The following is a 19,980-nucleotide window of genomic DNA, read 5'->3' as shown; positions in this document are numbered from 1 at the left end:
GGACTTCATTCGCCACGGCGCCTGCTGCGGCCCGTTCCGGCCCACCTCCCACCCCCGGTGGGGACGCCCTCGGCCTTGTTGGGGCCCCTACCCTCTCCGGCGGCCCCCTTTCGACAGCCCGTTCCGGCCCGCCCCCCACCCCCGGTGGGGATGCCCTCGCCCTTGTTGGGGCCCCTACCCTCTCCTGCGGCCCCCTTCCGATGGCCCGTTCCATGGCCCGGCCCTCACGTGCAACCTCACCCCGCTCAGCCCCTATGGTGCTTCCTCCCGGACGCGAGGAGTTTTTTTGCCATGTTTGAATTCTGGGGGGGCTTGTGTGGTGACCACCTATTAATACACTGGGTTACATAATTCCCACATGGAACTACAGTTGGGGGTATTGTTTCCGCACGGACATGTATGTGGTTGTCTATATATATTGTGTGCCCTCCTGGCTTCTCTCTCTTCTTCCCGGACTGCAACCGGACAACATGTCCTTTCCAGCTCTTAAATAAAGTACCCTTTTACACCATCATTGCACCGCCTCTGACTCCCTATCTCTCGGCACTACAGAATATTATATATATAACAGTAATGAAGTGACAAACTTCTAAAAGTATGTTTTAGAATAATCAGTCATTTTTGTTTATAGTTCAATACCTAAAAAATATCCATAAAGCGCTGGTTGAAGTAAACGTTCCTTTCATTTACTGTAAAATCACTATAATGTCACTTAAGACACTATTATTTATGGATGTAAATTAATGTAGCATTAAAAAATGAGATGGCATTATACTTTACAATGCTTTTACATTGGTAGAAGAACACTTATGCAAACCTTTATGGATAAGTGAAGGTGTTATGCTTGGTCAGTGAAGGACAAAGGTGTGCTTTGTGTTTATTGAAAGACTCTTCCTGGTTCCTCCTTGGTTTTCTGTTTCATTCTCACGAACTGGTTTTGAAAGGAGGAAGGAAGGAGTCGTTGAAAAAACACTAGAGCAGTTTCAAAAACACAGTCACAGTAGTACTCCAAACATATTTAGTATTCACTTTAAGGAGACGTAAAGTTTAATTATTAAAATGATTTTAGAAGACGCACACGCACACACACACACACACACACACACACACACACACACGGATGCCGTTGGGTTGATAAAGACAACGTAGATGTGACGTCATGCAAAGATTACTGCTCTGCGTCAAAACAACCAGAGTGAGATAGCTCCAGACCGGAAATGTGGCGAACATACATCCAACATAGAAGCATGGAATTATTCACATTCGGGGGGAAATGCTGCTGCTCGTGTCCTACTTAAAAAAAGAGAAATAACAATGACACTTAATACAATTGTTGTTTTGATTTAACTAGTAAGCAGACTGCAATGCAATATTAAAAATAGGTCCCTGCTTAAAGTCAAATTCTACCAAAATCACTTCACGTACCTCCTAACACTTGTTTTTACACTTGGTTTTACTACATTAATAACATCTGTTTAAGATATAAAGGCTTTTCCATCAAGGATTTTTTTTATTGCATATGCTTAATTTTAGTTGCTGTAAGCTTTTAAAATATGTATTGACAGAGAAGTCACTGCTGACACACTGTGTGTCTCCTTGCACTGTGTACAACTGGACACAGCGCTTCCAAATAAAAGGGGGACTGGTCAGAGGAAGTGAAACAAAATATGGTAGCAACTCAAAGATATTGTTTAAGACACGTGCACTTTCAGAAGCAAAAAGTAGAGGTCTAGTCATTGGTTTTTCATGCAGGTGCTCGGGTTCAACATCCAGGGGGGAGGCATCTGTTGTCTTCTGCTATGCTGATGTTGAAGTTCCCTATTATACAGTTTTTCATAAATGTATTATAGGTCTCAGATATATACAAACATGTCTCTGAGGTGTTTGGCTGAAACACCAAATAATCCCCTCTGTTTCAGCCCTGTTTCAAAAGTGCTGATTCGCTGTCTGTTACTTTTAGATGAAAATAAGGAGCCACTCCCCACGCCCCTCTGAGAGATATTTGGTTAAAAAGAACACAATTGTGCTCTAGGAGGAGATTCAGGTGATAATAATACTAATAAAGCTTTATTTATATAGCACTTTTCATACAACACATGCAGCTCAAAGTGCTTTACAAAATGACACATCACAAGTTAAAAATACACAACAAGAAATTCCCCTCAGATTATTTGTTAAGAACTTTAAAAGGTACATGCAGCAAAATACAACATTTTATCAGGTTCATAGACACAAGGAGGTAAAATGTATGATAACAAACATAAAATAATGGTTTCTCTCTGACAGATAAGACACAAGACAACTGAATCGATGCAACAATATAACACATCAAATATAAAACCCCATAAAGCAAAGTGAACATATAGGTACAGGAATAAAAAGACACGATATAATCGTAATAAAAATACCATAATTACAATAAACTTGTAAATAAAGTATAAAGTATTAAATACAAATAATGACAAGAAGTGAATAGGTGAATAACCTATACGTCCATCATGTGCAATTGCAAACGATTAAGTACAATATTCTCCAAACTGCTGCATCATTCCACCTGTGTCACTAGTAGTTTTACATTGAAATTTGAAACCGGAAGTGTTAAAGCTATCATTGCCAATTTTGACAGGGGAGGGTCAGTGCAGCCAGCCGGTAGTAGCTGAAGGAATCTGTCTTTACACCGGGCTGCGAGTTACTCAGTGTTGGGAAACACCAGGGAAACACTCGTGGACTATTACGTATCCGGCCTTCATAACAGTGGGGACAAGGACTTTTACTGGCATTGAAAACGGAAACTATCATGATGGCAGTCTTTGGCAGCGCAGGTCGTTTAATACAATGTGAGTGTGACTGTGAGCTAAGTTAGCCTGGTTAAATATGTGCATTGATATCTTCAAGTGTCATAATTTCACTTTTGTATTGTCACAAAGTGAACTGTGCTACTGTGTTTCTTTCATGCTGTACTAATTCAGTTTCGAGTGATGATTGTTTGATTAAACATAGTGTAAACTCAACAACACGCTGACATTGGCTTCGTTTGGTAAAGTTAGCAAAGATGTGGAAGTACAACTTCCGGTCAGAACTTTCACAATAAAACTATTGCTGTGAATTTAAAGCGCAATTCTTTGTTTTATTGACATTTATCAAGTCAGCATCCACGTGTTTTCACTTTAACTGATCTAAAGTGGTATAGCCTTTTCATGTTTGCCATTTTTTAAATTCTAAATCCTAGTATTTGCTGGAGGGTCTCCGCTAATGTGCTTTTATTTTGCAAACAAAATGCGCTGTTTCTGGAACTAGACTAACGCCCGTTAGTTTGACGATACCCAACTGTACTGTAGGTTACAGTTAAACGTTAATGTTGCATACTGGACTTATCCCTTGCTGCATTTATTACCCACCAGAGGATCCGTAAAAATTGTTAATTGTCCACGTTTTAACGGCGAATAAGGAATAACTTAACATTTAAACGTAGTTACACAATTCCAGCATTGTGAACTTGCATAATGGCAGCCTGCCTCTGGTGGCGCCTCGTGGTACTGCAGCTCAGGGTTATGAAAGTAAAGCGGATTTCTGTTAGACTTTCAAATGAGACATTCATACAGTGCATTTACACAAATCAGCATATATTGCATCTTCTGTAGCTTGTTCTCTTTGTCTCCCCCCCCCCCTCACAAACTGGTTCTGATACCAGCGTACTATTTATAAAGGTTTGTTTAGCTTCACTTAAGGTCATTTAAGGATAATGGACCCACTATTTTACTTATCATACTTATGTAACCTTGTCAGACATTTTTGTAACTAACATAACTTTGTGAACATTTAGTTGGAGATCCCAACATTTCCTAAGAAGCCAAATGTATTGTGCTTTTATCGGTATAATTTAATTCACATGACATCTACTGTAGATTATTTTCATTTGATGTAATGGTGCAGCCGGGCTCTTCTCATGACTAATACCCGGTCCCAAATCGAGATTACTCAATCATTGATGAATGAATGGTTTGAGTGTATTGTTAAAGTTTTCTAAATTAAACTATTGATGGAGCAAGTAGAAAAAAACAACCACTGAATGCTTGGGAAAAAAATATTTGTCTCTTTTAGTTAAATTCAAGAGGTGAAAAACAAATCCGATGGGCTTAAACAAATATGTGGTATCAGGAAATGGTGTATATCCACATGCGTATTTATAATAAATAATAATTATTCATTTGTTGCAATTGAAAAAACAAACAACCGGTTTGGTCTTACACTAAACATTTCAGAGGGGGAACAGTTTGAATGCATTAAGTGTATGAAAGCAAATGTGCTTTCTCCGTATATTTACAACAGATTCATAGATAACCTGTTTTCTTCTTCTTCTTCTGTAGTTGCCAGGAGCAGCGTCAGTCTGAGTGTCAGGAGACGCTCCACTGCTGCTGCTTTGGCCCAGACTCCAGACACACAGGACAACAGGTGACACACACACACACACACACACACACACACACACACACACACACACACACACACACACACACACACACACACACACACACACACACACACACAGGACAGCCATCTGGGATCTGAAGTGCTTACATCGTTGAGCGTCTGCGGCTGACGGACTGTCTATAGTTGTCGGTTAATCTCCATATTTAAACAATACGTTATTAGTCTAGTTGCCAGCTCATCCTATAGTGAACCTGAAAATGTACCCCAACATTTTATGTGAAAAATGTACAGTACGGATCCCCAGCACATACAGTAGAAACTGCCGGATGCTAATTAACATTATAGCCTATGGGGACAATAGTTAAAAAATGGCTTGGACCTTGACTTTTGACTTTAATAATCAGAACAAATCACCATGTGTTTGATCTATATTATTAATAATGAATCTCTTGTGCCTGCAGGAAACCTAAGACGGGCATCTTGATGCTGAACATGGGAGGACCGGAGAAACTGTCAGACGTTCATGACTTCCTGCGGCGGCTCTTCATGGACACAGACCTGATTCAGCTGCCTGTACAGAAGTATGCACCATGGACACACAAATACAAACACACACACACACACACATTTTATTGATGGAAGATGTTTTTTGTAGCGGTAATCTTGTAGAATATATTCAGTTGGAAGATTCAGGAATAAGATAAGATAAGTACTTTATTGATCCCTAGTTGGGACATTTTTGTGTTGCAGCAGAATAAAAAGACATGGCATTGTTCAATAAAATTAAAAGACAAGAAATAAACATTTAAAAATGTCAACATCTCAATAGCAATGAAATAGCAAAAGAAGAAAATATACATGTTGAATTAAAAATGTACAGTGACTAAATATGAAGCAGGATATTATATATACATAAGCAGGGACGTGCACAGACATTTTGGGGGGCAGGGGCTCAAGTGAGAAAAAGGGCACATCCTATAATCATTTATTAAAAAAAGATTAAAATTAAAAGTTAAATATAGTTGCACATCTCTGGCTTACCGACAAATTAATTTTAATACCCTCACACTCACGCAATTGTTTAATACTCAACATAATTCTACAAAATAATCAGAGACAATGGTCTTCTTTAGTATTCACTACGCACAAGAGCAGACATCAACAAAGGAAACTATGCCACAATGTGCATGTTTTCTATGCTACTAGTTAATTGCTATACTAATTAGTTTATTTTAGCACAACATTAAGTCCTTTGAATAATTTTTGTGGTATCAAAATAAATAACACTTCAAAATCAACAAAAATCTTCACACAAAACTGAAAAAGGCTGTTCTCTACATAAATACGCAAACCAACCTACACTCCAAACTACAAGTAGGGCTAAGTTTTGTTACAACAATTACACTTAGTACATTCTGCTCTCCTACTCATTTACTTAATTGGACAAAACACATCAAAAATATTTATTAAGAACATGCAAAAATACTGCAACTTTACTGAAATTATTTAAGAAGGTCTTGAAATCTGAAATTAAATATTTTGTTAATAACTTATTTTGTTACTAACTTTCTTTGTATCTTTCTTTGCACTTGGAAGTTGTTAAATATGTTTTTGTGTCTTCACTTGCTGTCTCTCCTTCCTCCCTTACAGCAGCAACCTTCTGGGGGCCATGTCCCTGTAGATGTTTATTACTTCACTGTGGATAACAGGAATGTCCTTCTCAATATAGCGAGGAGGAGGAGATCAGAAAGCCTCTTTTCTGTACTTTGGCTTCTGAGTGTGTCTTTCACACACCGGCAGCTTAGTCATTTGTTCATCACCACTCACCTTCAAAATAAACCAAGAAAAGCCGGCATAATGTGGGAAAGTAAAGTGGGAGGTGCTGCTACCTGTCTGTCTGAAGGGACTGCCTATGTCCGCACGGCTGTGCGCAAGACGTGGAGGGAGGGAGGGGAGAGAGAGCAGCAGAACTTCACAGTCTAATCTCCCGACCTGATATTTTTATTTTGTATTCAATCAATATATTTTTGGAAAGTGTGCGCAAACAGCAGTAGATACATATTCATTTATTTAAAATAAAAAATAAAAAGGGCACTTTCTCTGGAGGAAGAAAAAGGGCAGGGGCTCAAGCCCACTTTGAGGTCTATGTGTGCAAGTGCCTGGACATAAGTATGTGAGTTATGGAATATTAAATATTAGGATATAAATATGAAATGTACAGTGTGATTTGGAGTCCAGTTGTCCAGGAAGCTATATATATATATATATATATATATAGACTTTTTGCACTACTTTTAATTGTGTATTTTTTGTATTTTATTATATATGTTTCATTGTTGAGCTCAGCTCAGAATAATTTCATTGCCATTTCTACTCTGTAGCTTTGTGCATATGACAATAATGAATCTTTTGAAAGTTCTCTGCCAGCCAGATTTGTTATTTCGGAATCAATTGTTTTGTGTATTGTTCTAAAAAACCTGCTCTTTGCTGTACAGACAGCTCGGCCCGCTCATCGCTAGGCGACGGACTCCAAAGATCCAGGAGCAGTACAGTAAGATCGGGGGGGGCTCGCCCATCAAACACTGGACCTCCATGCAGGGGGAGGGCATGGTGAAGCTGCTGGACGAGATGAGCCCTGACACGGGTGAGACACTTCTTCTCCCCCCGTCATCAAACAGCCACGTGACACTACATTACACTCATAAATCATTATGTGTATCATGGTAATGACACGATCTGTGATCCTACTGAATTTGATTTGGACCATTTACTCTACGATACTACTATATAACTTCATCAACTAACGTTAAGAAGCTAACAACCTTGATCCATGCCGTGTAGCTGGCTAACCTTAGCTTGGGTAACAGTTAGCTAGTTTGCCGTCCCTGCTTTGCATCGCTCTTGGCTAGAAAATGCTATACTTATATTAAAATTAACTTCTCATAATTTAGATTTTCCTGCATAATTGTGACATAAAGCACCTTTTTTTTATGAGTCCTTGCTCGGATTACTGACTAATCATCAGGGAGGACCTATCGTCAGAAATGAATTCCTTTTCAATTGGCACACACACACACACACACACACACACACACACACACACACACACACGCACACACACAGGTCAGCCATCTGGGATCTGAAGTACACACAAACTAGGTATCTGCATTTAAACAATCCTACCTTTCAAATAAATTACATTTACTTTGCCACTCAGCTTACAGCTACTTATGGGATGTTCACCAGCTGAAAAAGTACCTCCATTTCAGAACTATTAGTAACTATAAGTACTTGTTACTCTTGGGGTTCAGTGCGTTAGACTTTAGTTAAAGCATTCTTGACTTCCATTTTAATACACACAGCAATGCAGTGTGTCTTTGATGGTGCCTTGCTAATCAGGATCGATTCAATTCAAATAAGAACGGAGGATTTTAACAAGGCCTCGTTTAATAGTCACACCTGTGCACAGCACCACACACAGTGACATCTAGTCTCTCCCTCCTATCGAAAGAAGAAAGCGACCTGGCAGCTTTTAGCCTCAGTTCGGACTCTTTACTTGGGACCTTTCTGGGACTTGAACCGGACACCCACTGAGCTGCTTCTGTCTGTAGGGGGCTTTAAGATGTCGTAATATAACAGAGCTGTTGTGTGTCTTGCTGGTTGGCAGCAGAGTGTGTGTGAAGTGAAGATAGTGACACTGTGAGGAGTGTCTTGTCACGCCTGCACACACCTCGCTGATAACAACACAACACCCGCTCTGAAAAGTGACCAAACCCTTTGACATCACTAACCTCATCAGAGTAGAACAACCCGTGTATATTCTCTATGATAACTAATTCTGTGTAGTAAAGAAATAAAACAAGTAGCTGTATTTGATGGATTATTCAGATGTTCCCTTAATATGCAAATGCCAGATGAATGTGTTTTAACCTTGTGTTTTCCCTGGCCAGTAACCGCAGTAATGAGTGTGCGTTTTCTCTTCAGCCCCTCACAAGTTCTACATCGGTTTCCGGTACGTTCACCCGCTGACGGAGGAAGCCATCGAGGAGATGGAGAAGGACGGAGTGGAGAGAGCGGTGGCCTTCACGCAGTATCCTCAGTACAGCTGCTCCACCACAGGTAGGCTCACACTGCGGAGAAACAGATGTAACGTAAAGCCTCCCGACAACAGCTGCTCCTCCGTGAGCTGTAGAGAACGCCTTTCCAAAGATCACGTGAGCTCAATCGATGCAGAAAAGATCACATTTGTTGAGACTTTTTTTAGTGTGCCCACACCCTAACTGCCATCCACCCTGTGACCTTCTGATACACACACACACACACACACACACACACACACACACACACACACACACACACACACACACACACACACACACACACACACACACAAATTGACCACTTCAATTCCAATTGAGGTTGCCGTTCTCAAGATCAAATGGGAAAAAGCAGCCTCCCCAGTTGTCTTGTAATGCACTATAAGTACTTTTAAAAGTGAAACATTGGAGGTGTCCTTGCAGGTTGAAGTCAGCACAAGTCAGCATTGACCCGCTCACACACACATTGTAACACTAACACACATTCACACACACTTTTGGGTTTGGTATCTTTCCCTAGGACACATCAACATGTTGTCTTCAGTGCTGGGGATCGCCCTCTCTAATAAATGTAGGACTTTAATCTTGTTCATTCTGTTTTCAGACAGACGTCACGTTACACACTTCCCCCGGCTCCTTAGATTGTCCCTTATAGGCTGTGGTAGTTTACTGACTGGGATATAGGGTATTTCTCAGGTGTCTCTTTCAAAGGAGATCTTACAACATAAAGGAATCCGTTTTTATTTAATGCTGCTAACCTTCCCACTGGACTCAGATGTTGAATTTTGTATCACATACATTCAGTCATATAAACACTCGTTAGTTAACTCATAAGATTAGACAAGATTCAACTAGATTAAATCAACTCTATTGATCCCAAGTTGGAAAATTGTTTAATTTGGGATTTGTTTTAATCTTACATTAACCTTCCTGTTGTCCCGGGGTCAAATTTGAGCAATTCCTGCATGTCAGAATAAAGGGTTATTTCATATAATTGCCACAAAAATACTATGGTATCCTACTGCCTACTTCATAAGGTCATTTATTTCATGTAATTATGTGTTTTGTTTACATTTATACAGCATCTGGTGTCATTTTGTGCGGCCAGTAAAGAAATTAAAATGGTTTCAAAACAGTATTCTGACTACATCTTGTAATATACCAGATGAGTCATCAAGAAATGTTCCACTGATCTTAACTATAGTCATAACATTCACTTTTTTGATTTTAATTAACCAAAAATTAGGTTTGGTTTTGTGTGAATGAGGTCTATTGACTATTCATTCCAAAACGAGAAGTTAACTTTGTGTTATTGAGTTAGAAGAAAGTTGGCGTTAATGTCCCAACACAGAAATGGGGGATGATTTATTCTATCATCTTAATAAACCGTCAAAGTATCTCTCACCCAGTCCTCCTGCCACCACCATGCGTCCTCGCAGGAAAGCAGAAGCAAAGTCAGCTCTCTTCGTCTTCATCGCCACCGTCTCCTCCGACTTCAACCAGCAGCCTGCGGAGGAACACACACCACAGCTGAAACAACCAGGAGTGTGTGAGCTGGTGTGTGTACTGTTGTAGTAGGGCTGTGCAATTAATCGCGATTACGATTTTGGCTTGCAACGATTACGAAAACAACGTAATCGAAATAAACAAGTATTTTTTAAAATTGTTTTTTCAGTTGAATTATACTTAAAGTTCAGGGTAATCAACTCTTAAAAACATACGGTTCACATTTTTTTTTCAATAAATGGATGTTTTCAAATTTAATTGAGAATCGTTTTTAATAATCGTGATATCAATTATTGACCAAAATAATCGTGATTATGATTTTTGCCATAATCGCACAGCCCTATGTTGTAGTATGTATCATTAAGTCTCATTTAAAGTAGACCTATCATGCTATATTTGAATAATGTAGTGTAGGACCATATCTATATAAGGCATATTTATACTTTTTATTTTTCAAAATACCAAACAGATCATGCATTTTAGCCATTCCTCATTTCGCTCAATTTAACACTGTCTTTGCATCATGGGCTGATTCTGTGAGAACAGCACCATCTACAGGCCTGGCATATGTACTACAACGTCTCCAGCGCTTTCCAACGGCAATGTCCGTGGCTGTTTCCTCCTGATTGGTGGAGTTGGCCCAATAGCCGTAGCGCCACTTCTGTGACNCAGGTTCGGGGAATGACTGACACGTGACGGATGTTTAGTGCTGATATTGTATGGTGTTTTCTTTTAGAGACCATACCAGAGAAAAATTTTAGTTCGTATTATACAGAATTGTTTGATTGGACAATACTGTACACACAGGACGACAATAACAATAACATATAATCTTTTGTGTAACACACTCAAAAAAAGTACGATTGTCCTTCGGTCGACTGCGGGAGGCGTCAGGAGAAGAAACACTTTGTCTTACTAACGAAGTTCTTGAAGCTACTGCACCCTGACAACTTCGAGAGCTAACGAGATTTTCATCGAAGTCCGTAATCTGTCTGTACACCCAGGTGCGACTCACCGTAAGTTTCCTTTATTACTAAGACACATAGGCGTAACATTTCCACGTGTCTTCATTGTAACATGTCGGACGTAAACACATTATAACATACCACATTTGGTACTTATGGGAGGCCCTTAAGTTGTGGAGGAAGTATGACCTTTTACATAATAATTCTAAAATCCCACTCAACCCTGCCTCTGCAGTCTTACCTACGGAACGACTTACATTTTCTGAACTTTTAATGTCACAGTAATTAGTGACAAACGAATATAAAACCTGTCGCCATCGTTATTCGCGTATAAGTCATACTTTTATTCGGAATGTTAATACGTGAAGTTCCTTTTTAAATCAAAGTAATTGAATTAATTATTCCATAAATCAACCCTCAAGACTGGTCCTGCACCCTTCAGTCACGTCTCAACCCAGGCCCCCCCCGCCGGAACATATTATTGAGTAAATTACCGTCAGTAAACCAGAATCGTTGTCGAACACCTCGCGCGTAAGTCAGTGCCACATAAATCAAACATAAGTGCCGTAAGTAAAATCAACTGAAATGTCATACAACAAAATATCAATAAAAAATTACAATTGGGTTAAACACAGAAACTTTAACTTTTCCTATACCGTAACACAAACAAATGAAACGCAACGTCAACATATTACAGAATTCACATTAAACCGAACCAAGGCCATAAATACCTGTACGAAAATAAAAACTTCCTCTCTATCGCGTCAACTGTCCTTCAACAAGCAACCGAAACCTTTGTTCACTTTTCAATTAGAGGATGTATATTTCTGCCTCTTTCATTTGCTGATTGCAATACCAATTCACAATCGTGGGGGCCTTCTACGGTCGAGAATGCAACTATAGACTTAAAGTTAGTTTAAGTTAAACTTTTTTTTGACCTTTTTTGCTTATAAGGCTTATCTGTTTTTAACTTTGAGCTTACCATGAGGTTGCCTTGCTTATAAGCCTATAAGCCCATGTCGGATAATGTATCACTTACGAAAAATATCTTGACGAATGTGATATTTACGGATTGAGTTTTTATCATTCGAGTTTTTATTTCTGAAAACATTAACTAAACAAATCACTTGGAAAACCGCAACGTGCAATGTTGAGAGACGGGTGTCTACCCCCACGACGTCGGGGGAGTCGTGGGGGCGAAGGCCGCCAGCGGTACTCAAGACATTACCGACCATGCCAGTGCTCGTGACCCAGACGACACGACTGAGACCTGCATCCTCTTACCCATCTGTATCAGTTACTTCGTAATTTATTACCTTTTTTATGAAAGAAATATAAGCGGATGCTTTACTTTTCTAAATGATTCAATATAAGTCTTATTCCAACGAATACGGTTCTGCTGTGAAATATTTCAATTTCCACTGGATAGTACGTTTTACCGTGAAACATGCAGAAAATATGTACTTATACAAGGGCCACAAAGGTCCCTTAGTGGGTTCACAGTCTTTGTGTCCTGCGGAGAGATAAAAGGAGGTATGGGTTTAGAGAACTTTTCCCGACGTTGCCTAGACTATGCTGACTTAGGTCTAAATTGTAGCAAGATACTGCATGTCTTCACCGCGCATTCCGATAACCCAGGTTGGGGTGGTTAGCCTCCTGTCGGTGCTGTAACGACAAACCCTTTCGCGACCTTCGACTCATGTATACGGTCCGGACACTACCACGAACAGAGTTATTAGTCGGTACGTTCGTCACAATTTAACTCCGCTTCCTACTCCTTACCGATTTTACGTACTAGACAAAACCATAAAAACTTTTTATTTTTCATACTTGATACGACGCGACATATATCTATTACAGCGATGGTGATGTAATAAGTTTATATCGTACTACCCAGGTGAAATTTGTGAGAGATTGGTAGTCGACTACCGTGTCAAGATGACTGTTTTATTTTCCAACGAACCAGAGGTTTTCGTATAGTGAAAACACAAACAACATAGACAATATTTTACACCCGAGCGCGCGCGAGACCGGGGCTGCGATACAATGCACATGTGGAGGACACTAACTGTCGCTACGGAAGACATTAAGACTGTCAAGTAAACTACAATATTCCACGTAATTTGGTTTCCTCTATAATCTCATCCCCTCCAAAGTTCAGCATGACGAAGAACTAACGAAAGGAATTATAGGACAATGACCTTCTGAAACCTCCAGTAACTTGCATAGTGGGACCTGAAAGGCTGGTGGCCACCAGAACATTCCAATGTCAGGGCAGCAGAGGTACGAGACTTGACACCGGGGGTGGACGGACATAGCCCAGCGGAGCCAAATGGTGGACTTGTCTGTTTCCCTTCGCAAATGATTAATCAGCAATATATGTCATCCTACTGCTCATTTTTCTTCCATGGTTCATCCGTCCGTCGTCCCAATAATACACCATCACTTTCATCATTGTCGTTTCTAGTGATTACTACACTTCCGTCTCATCAACAATACCTCCTCCTGCTTGAGTAAACCTTTCTATAGAATCAACACTACATACTAAAACGACTATTACCTAGACAGACGAAACTACAACGGTCCTTATGAATGCCGGTCACTGGTATCCTTCGCTCACACGCACTCTTGTCTTACTGCTCACAGAGAGAACAGGAGAACCTTGAACGCGCTCGTCGAGAAAATGCCACAGACGTCTCTTGGGTGATGTGTGTGTTTCTTGTCACCAAGTCTTTAACATCTTGTTTTCTTTAAGACTTACATTACGACCTAGACAGCCAAATAGCAGTGAATAAAATAGACGGAGAAAATATTGTTATATTCCTATAAGTCTCCTTCGTCATACATAACACCACAGCACACACATTACATACTCGTAGAACGTTCCAACTACCCATACGTCAATTTACACCACGCACCAATCGAACAAAACAAAAGAGACATGGCGCTTCCCGTGGACCGCACTCCTCTAGTCAGGCAAGACTAATTTATATTGATTTAACCACAAAACACAAATGTCAAAAAAAACACAAAAAAATTCTACGTTTGTTTAATTCTCATCGTCTTTGTACGTCAATAATGCATACCTCTCTGAGCACATTTAATGAGTGTTCATGTGAATTTTCATGAAGTACTAGGGTTCGCCGGTTCAAGTCCCTGACCAGACCTAAATATGGACTGTGGACTGCTACTTGGAGAGGCCGCAGTTCACCTCCTGCCCTGCCGTGGTGCCCTTGAGCAAGGCCTCGGACACCCCCCTTCCCCCCTCACTCCCATTGCTCCCCCGGGCGTTGTACAATAGCTGCCCACTGCTCCTGGTGCTAGACTCCTGGTACTAGGATGGGTTAAATGCAGAGAACACATTTCACTGTCTGTGTTGTGTGCTCTGCATGTGTGACCATTAAAGAGGGGTTTCACACAAGAGCTTGATTTCAGCAGACTTGAGTTCAGGTAGAATAAAGCTTTTCCCAGGAAGTTTCCTCAGTGAAAGAAATGACCCAACAGTTCCCAAATGGCAGCCATGATAAGAGCAGGTGGAATTCTCTAAATGCTAAGGAAAGGTGATCCAATGTTTCCCTTTCCGTATGTCATTTAGCAAAGGGTACACTGGACCATCCTTCACCAGAGGAAAGGACATCATGCTGAACCACAATGCTTTGCTTTTATAAAGATACGCCAGTCACAATAACAAACGATCAGGATAAGGGATAAAGATCATCATGTATGCTATCAAACTAATTGGGAGTGTGAGTGGGCAGGAGGTTAAGAGTGAGGAAACATCTCAATTTGAACTAGAACTGTTACGACTGGTTGCCTTTTATTTCTGTTTCTAATTCAACCTCGTTAACAAAGTTGTATTTTTCAATGGGTTGTCCATGTGTATGTAGCTGACATCTACATACATATCGAACATATCGAAGGTGCACTTTTAAAAGTCCATGTTTTGAACATTGTAGTTTCCACGGTGGACCAACATCGATAGCATCCGCAGTCCCATATTTGCATATCGTAGTGTGACTGCAGTGGGATTCTCCGAGCACCGCAGTTGTCTTGAATGAATTCACCTTCACATATTCTCCTGATCTCATGACGTTTTCTATCAAGGTCAAGTAAAAAAGGGTTAGAATGTCATCTTTTTGGCCTTTTCAACCACAACCTAAAAGAGTGAAGTCCTACTAGTGCCCCCTAGTGTTCATTACAGACACAATATCAAAGTGTGTAACAGATGATGATTCAGCTATCCTTGGAGCCTCAGTGAAGTTAGCAGTGGAGGAAATCTAATGAGGTCGTTAACTCGACAATGGACCGTCCTCTCGGGTCTATAACCGTTTGTTCTGTCTTAAAGGGTGGTAGAACTGTTGTAATGTGCAAGGCGATACATCTCCACCTTTTTGTGGAATAAAACGGTTGTCCTGTCTGGTGTTGGGTCTTCCAGGTGGGGCCCATGCAGTGGCTTGGCCCCCAGACGGACGATGTGATTAAAGGCCTGTGTGAGCGAGGGAAGAAGAACATCCTGCTGGTGCCCATCGCCTTCACCTCGGACCACATCGAGACCCTGCACGAGCTGGACATCGAGTATGGACAGGTGCTGGGGCAGGAGGTAAGGGAGTTGGATTTTTTTTCTTGGATCAAAAAGGAGGATGTTGATTCAAGATTCAAGGCTTTTATTGTCATGTGTACATTAGCTGCAGTGTAGATATGACAATGAACATCTGAGGTCACAGGCTCCTCCCACAGCGCAACACAATAACACAGATAATAGTGCAAGTAAATAGAATAAAATAGAAATAGTGCAGAATAGTCTATATACAAGTAATTGGAATATTGATATAAGTTGCAAACAGGGGAATGTTATGGATGTTCATTCCAAAGTTCAGGTGTGAGCAGCAGATAATGGGGATGTAACGATATATCGAATATCGCGATAAATAAATGTCTCGATACCGTCGTGAGACAAAATCTACCGCGATTTATTTTAATTTTCTTTTAAACCTTTATTTAACCAGGTGGTCCCATCGATCACTTTTTCAAGGGAGACCTGTCCAACATGGCAGCAAGTTACAACTTGAACATAAAACCACAGATAACACAAAAGGACATCGTATTTACAGGGCTACATGTACATACCTAGAGACAGACAAGTACCAACAGTATATTTATATCTCGCCCTGTGTTATGCCGTGTTATGCGTGCCCACCGAGATATGCATGCACCTCGCGGGAGCGCGCACAGCGTAAAGCAAAAACTCCCAGACATTTCAATGATCTGTACGGCAAAGTACGGTTTGGAAACTATATCATTTCCTTTTGGAGGGCATGCATAACACCAGAGCCTCGCTGCGGGGAAACTTAGGCGCTGTTCCGAGTTTGACTGCTTTCCCATTTTTCCGTCATTGTTAAAAATAATATTCGGTTAACGCGACGACTGCTGTCCCAGCAACATCAGTACCAAGCAAGAGAGTTGTTTCCACAGCAGGGGATATTGTAAACGCCCAAACATCCCAGCTTCTACCTGGAAATGTGGACATGCTCATATTCCTAAAAAACAACCTGTCTGATGATGCTGAGTGAGTTAGAGTTGAGTTACTTGAAAAACTAAAGTGAAACATGATTTATTTTATTGCAAGGTCTGATTATTATATTTTTTACACTTTAAAATCCTACTATCCTACTAAAATGCTGTACAAATCAGATTCATTATTGAATAAAGAAAAAAAATTCAAGTAAAAAAAAAAAAAATGTAAAAACTATAAAAAAAAAAAAATTCTCTATTTTTCAATATCACGATAAATATCGTACAGTGGACTTGTTATCGCGATATTATCGTACCGTGAGTTTTTGGTATCGTTACATCCCTAGCAGATAATTTATTTAATGGTTTATCTTGAGACTTCATGTGGAGTTTAAGTTGGCAAAAGTGTGTCAGCAGCAGTGTGTGTCTGTGTAAAGGCACCAGTGAGGGGACCACCAATCAATGTGACTGGTGCCACACACACACACACACACACACACACACACACACACACACACACACACACACACACACACACACACACACAGAGGAAATGAACTAAGGCAGCAACTAATGAGCCGAAAGAGTCCGTGTATCTACCGTCCATTTGTTTTTCTTTATTAAACAGAAGAGCGTCTGAGAAGGGGTTTTTGCTTTTTACCTTACTAAATGGTCTGATGGTCATTGGAGCGAGGTGCGGGTTGAAACTCACGGAAGTGATTTCAAAACAAAAAGCACTCGTTTGCTTGGAACGGTGATAATATTATAAACAAGGGGATACAAGGGGAATTTAGCGATCACAACGAAAACGGCCAAGACACACATTGAGCCCAGAAAATGGATGTTATTAAGGGCTGTAAATATAATAAGCCTGTGTCTAAAATGGACAACATTGTTAGGAGATTAAACTACACAGCGATTCTGCACTGCGGTCAACTCAGCCGCCTCTCCCGTTTGTTTTTTCATATCAGCTGCTCTTCATTTTTTGCCCTGCTATATTTGATGATACAAATATTTGTTAATAAAACTGATACTGTTGGAGTCGGTACTAGTTTGACTGCTACCAGAAATACAATGAAGTACTTTTACGGTGTACTTGTGAGTAATCCTTAGAGTCCCCTCCATAGTACATAATGCATGTTTTCTGCTACTTTATTTGTTTCTGCATTTTAAAAAAAAAAAAAAAAATGCCTAAACTAAAAAACAAATTTAGTTTATTTAATCAGGAACTGGACTGATATCTTATTTACAAGTGAGACTTGAGTACAGAGAAAAAAAAAAGTAACATTAAATACCAAATGTTAATGATAACTAAATGCAAGATGTAAATATACATAACAAAACAATGACGAATAATAAATACATGCTTTCTGAAATATCCTTAGTATTGTTATAAAAAGGCAGTAAAATAATGAGTAAACCTGAAAAACAGTCAGCCATTATCATTCAAGAATTTCTTTTGTTCTACATTTCTGAACCCTTGTTCTTTGTGTGTGTAGTGTTTTGCAGAACACGTCAAAAATGAGCTGCTGAAGTTTCCAGAGGACAAGAGAGACGACGTCGTCATTCTGTTCTCCGCACACTCGCTTCCTATGGCCGTAAGTATTCCTGCAACATCAAAGCAGCAGATCCATTATCAGTCAAATATACATCACAACTAGATATCTTTCCAAATGATTCGTCCTTCTCCAAACAACTACTCTGCCATTACATCATTAGTGATCTTGCTGTTACTACTTTCACTACCACATAATACTCCTGCTGCTGCTACTTGGTTACCTTCTGTTACTCGTCATCCTACTGTACTATAACGACTATTAGTAATACCGCTTCCCCTTTGTCCTGTGTGCAGGTGGTAAACCGAGGCGACCCGTACCCTCAGGAGGTGGGGGCCACAGTTCAGAGAGTCATGGAGAGACTGGGGCACTGTAACCCTTACAGACTGGTGTGGCAGTCCAGGGTGAGTACACGTTCAAATGACCCTCAACAGTCTTCCAGTAACAGGGAGTATTAAGGATAAGCAATCAAGAAGCAGTACGACTTGAAACCCTCCCCTTCTCATTCTCCTCTTTTGTTTATATGCACCTTATACCATTTGAATGAACTGTAGACATTAACAGAAGGATGTGTAGTCACAGAGGTGTACAGTAACATAGTGTGGGGCAATCCAGCACATTTTATAACAGATAAACAAACACAAAATGATATGCTTTGGAGACCAAGCAACCTTTTATTTTGTCAGTAGAACTGTGCATCAGCTGATGGTTAGAAGTGTTTTAAAGTGGACCTATCATGCTATATTTGAATAATGTAGTGTAGGACCATATCTATATAAGGCATATTTATACTTTTTATTTTTCAAAATACCAAACAGATCATGCATTTTAGCCATTCCTCATTTCGCTCAATTTAACACTGTCTTTGCATGGGCTGATTATGTGAGAACAGCACCATCTACAGGCCTGGCATATGTACTACAGCGTCTCCAGCGCTTTCCAACAGCAATGTCCGTGGCTGTCTCCTCCTGATTGGTGGAGTTGGCCCAATAGCCTTAGCGCCACTTCTGTGACGTCATAGAAGTGTTCAAATCTGGATCAGTCTGTATCAGATCCGTTGCAGCCCCTTTTTAAGAGATTTGGGTATGGAGGAAAATAGAGAGGGTTGTGTTTTCTGACACTTGGTGAGTTCCCTGGAACACCGGGGACACATATTCATGTATAAAAGACGTACAAAAGTGCATTTTGCATGATAGGTCACCTTTAACTTTATAAAGTGTCCGTCTTGCATAAGCAACCTATTCTGAATATAACTTAGTAAATCTTTTCATTTGTAGGCGAATAGAAAGAAAGTATTTTTTTCCATTATTTAATGTCATTGACTATGTCTACCCATTCTCCTATTGTCAGAGTCAGACAGCAGCCAGTGCTTAGTGACGTACCAGCCATTATCAGAACTCATGGACGCCGGAAGGGGGGGTGCTGAGGGGGCTGCAGCACCCCCATCTGTGGGCAGAGAGTTGTAACTGCAACGCCAAAAGGTTCACTAAACAAATCAATACAAAAGTTTTATTTTGAGTTACTATTTTTGAGTTAGCATTTTAGTGTAAGCAGTCTATAAAAAGCTTCACTATGTAATAGGGCTGTACCCGAATATCCGAATATTCGTTCGTTGGAGTACTATTCGGGTTTCAATTTTGTTATTCGGATATTCGTTTTTTTCCCGTTTTTTTTTCAAATTGAATTGATTGAAATCTCCAATATCAACGTAAGAGCTTGTGCATCTTCGGGGGGTGCTAACACTTAACCATAAACGTTATCGTTTACTTTCTCCGTCTTTATATGTAGATATTACTTTTCACGTTGTTTCCAAAGCAACAACAACTTCCTGTCAACTGCGCTAACTCTCCTTCAAAATAAAAGCATGTCCATAAATAGGAAGCCAAGCCAAATTACACTTAAGACATATACAAC

General features: G+C 40.1%; 1 protein-coding gene across 1 annotated transcript; it reads left to right on the top strand.

The window, feature by feature from the left end:
- The first annotated feature begins 2,622 nt into the window (after positions 1-2,622).
- fech (ferrochelatase) lies at positions 2,623-18,703 on the top strand. The gene is given in 10 exon segments (XM_010770037.1): positions 2,623-2,837; positions 4,368-4,452; positions 4,893-5,012; positions 6,927-7,075; positions 8,416-8,694; positions 9,611-9,635; positions 9,938-10,085; positions 15,435-15,599; positions 17,962-18,108; positions 18,363-18,703. Coding segments are annotated over 10 exon segments (1,320 nt in total). The 5' UTR covers positions 2,623-2,797; the 3' UTR covers positions 18,525-18,703.
- Positions 18,704-19,980: the final 1,277 nt, after the last annotated feature.

This window comes from Notothenia coriiceps, unplaced genomic scaffold (assembly GCF_000735185.1).
Source record: "Notothenia coriiceps isolate Sejong01 unplaced genomic scaffold, NC01 NC01_scaffold00008233, whole genome shotgun sequence".
Taxonomy (NCBI): Eukaryota; Metazoa; Chordata; class Actinopteri; order Perciformes; family Nototheniidae; genus Notothenia; species Notothenia coriiceps.
Note: the sequence above shows the minus strand (reverse complement) of the source record. Positions and strands in the feature narration are given on the sequence as shown.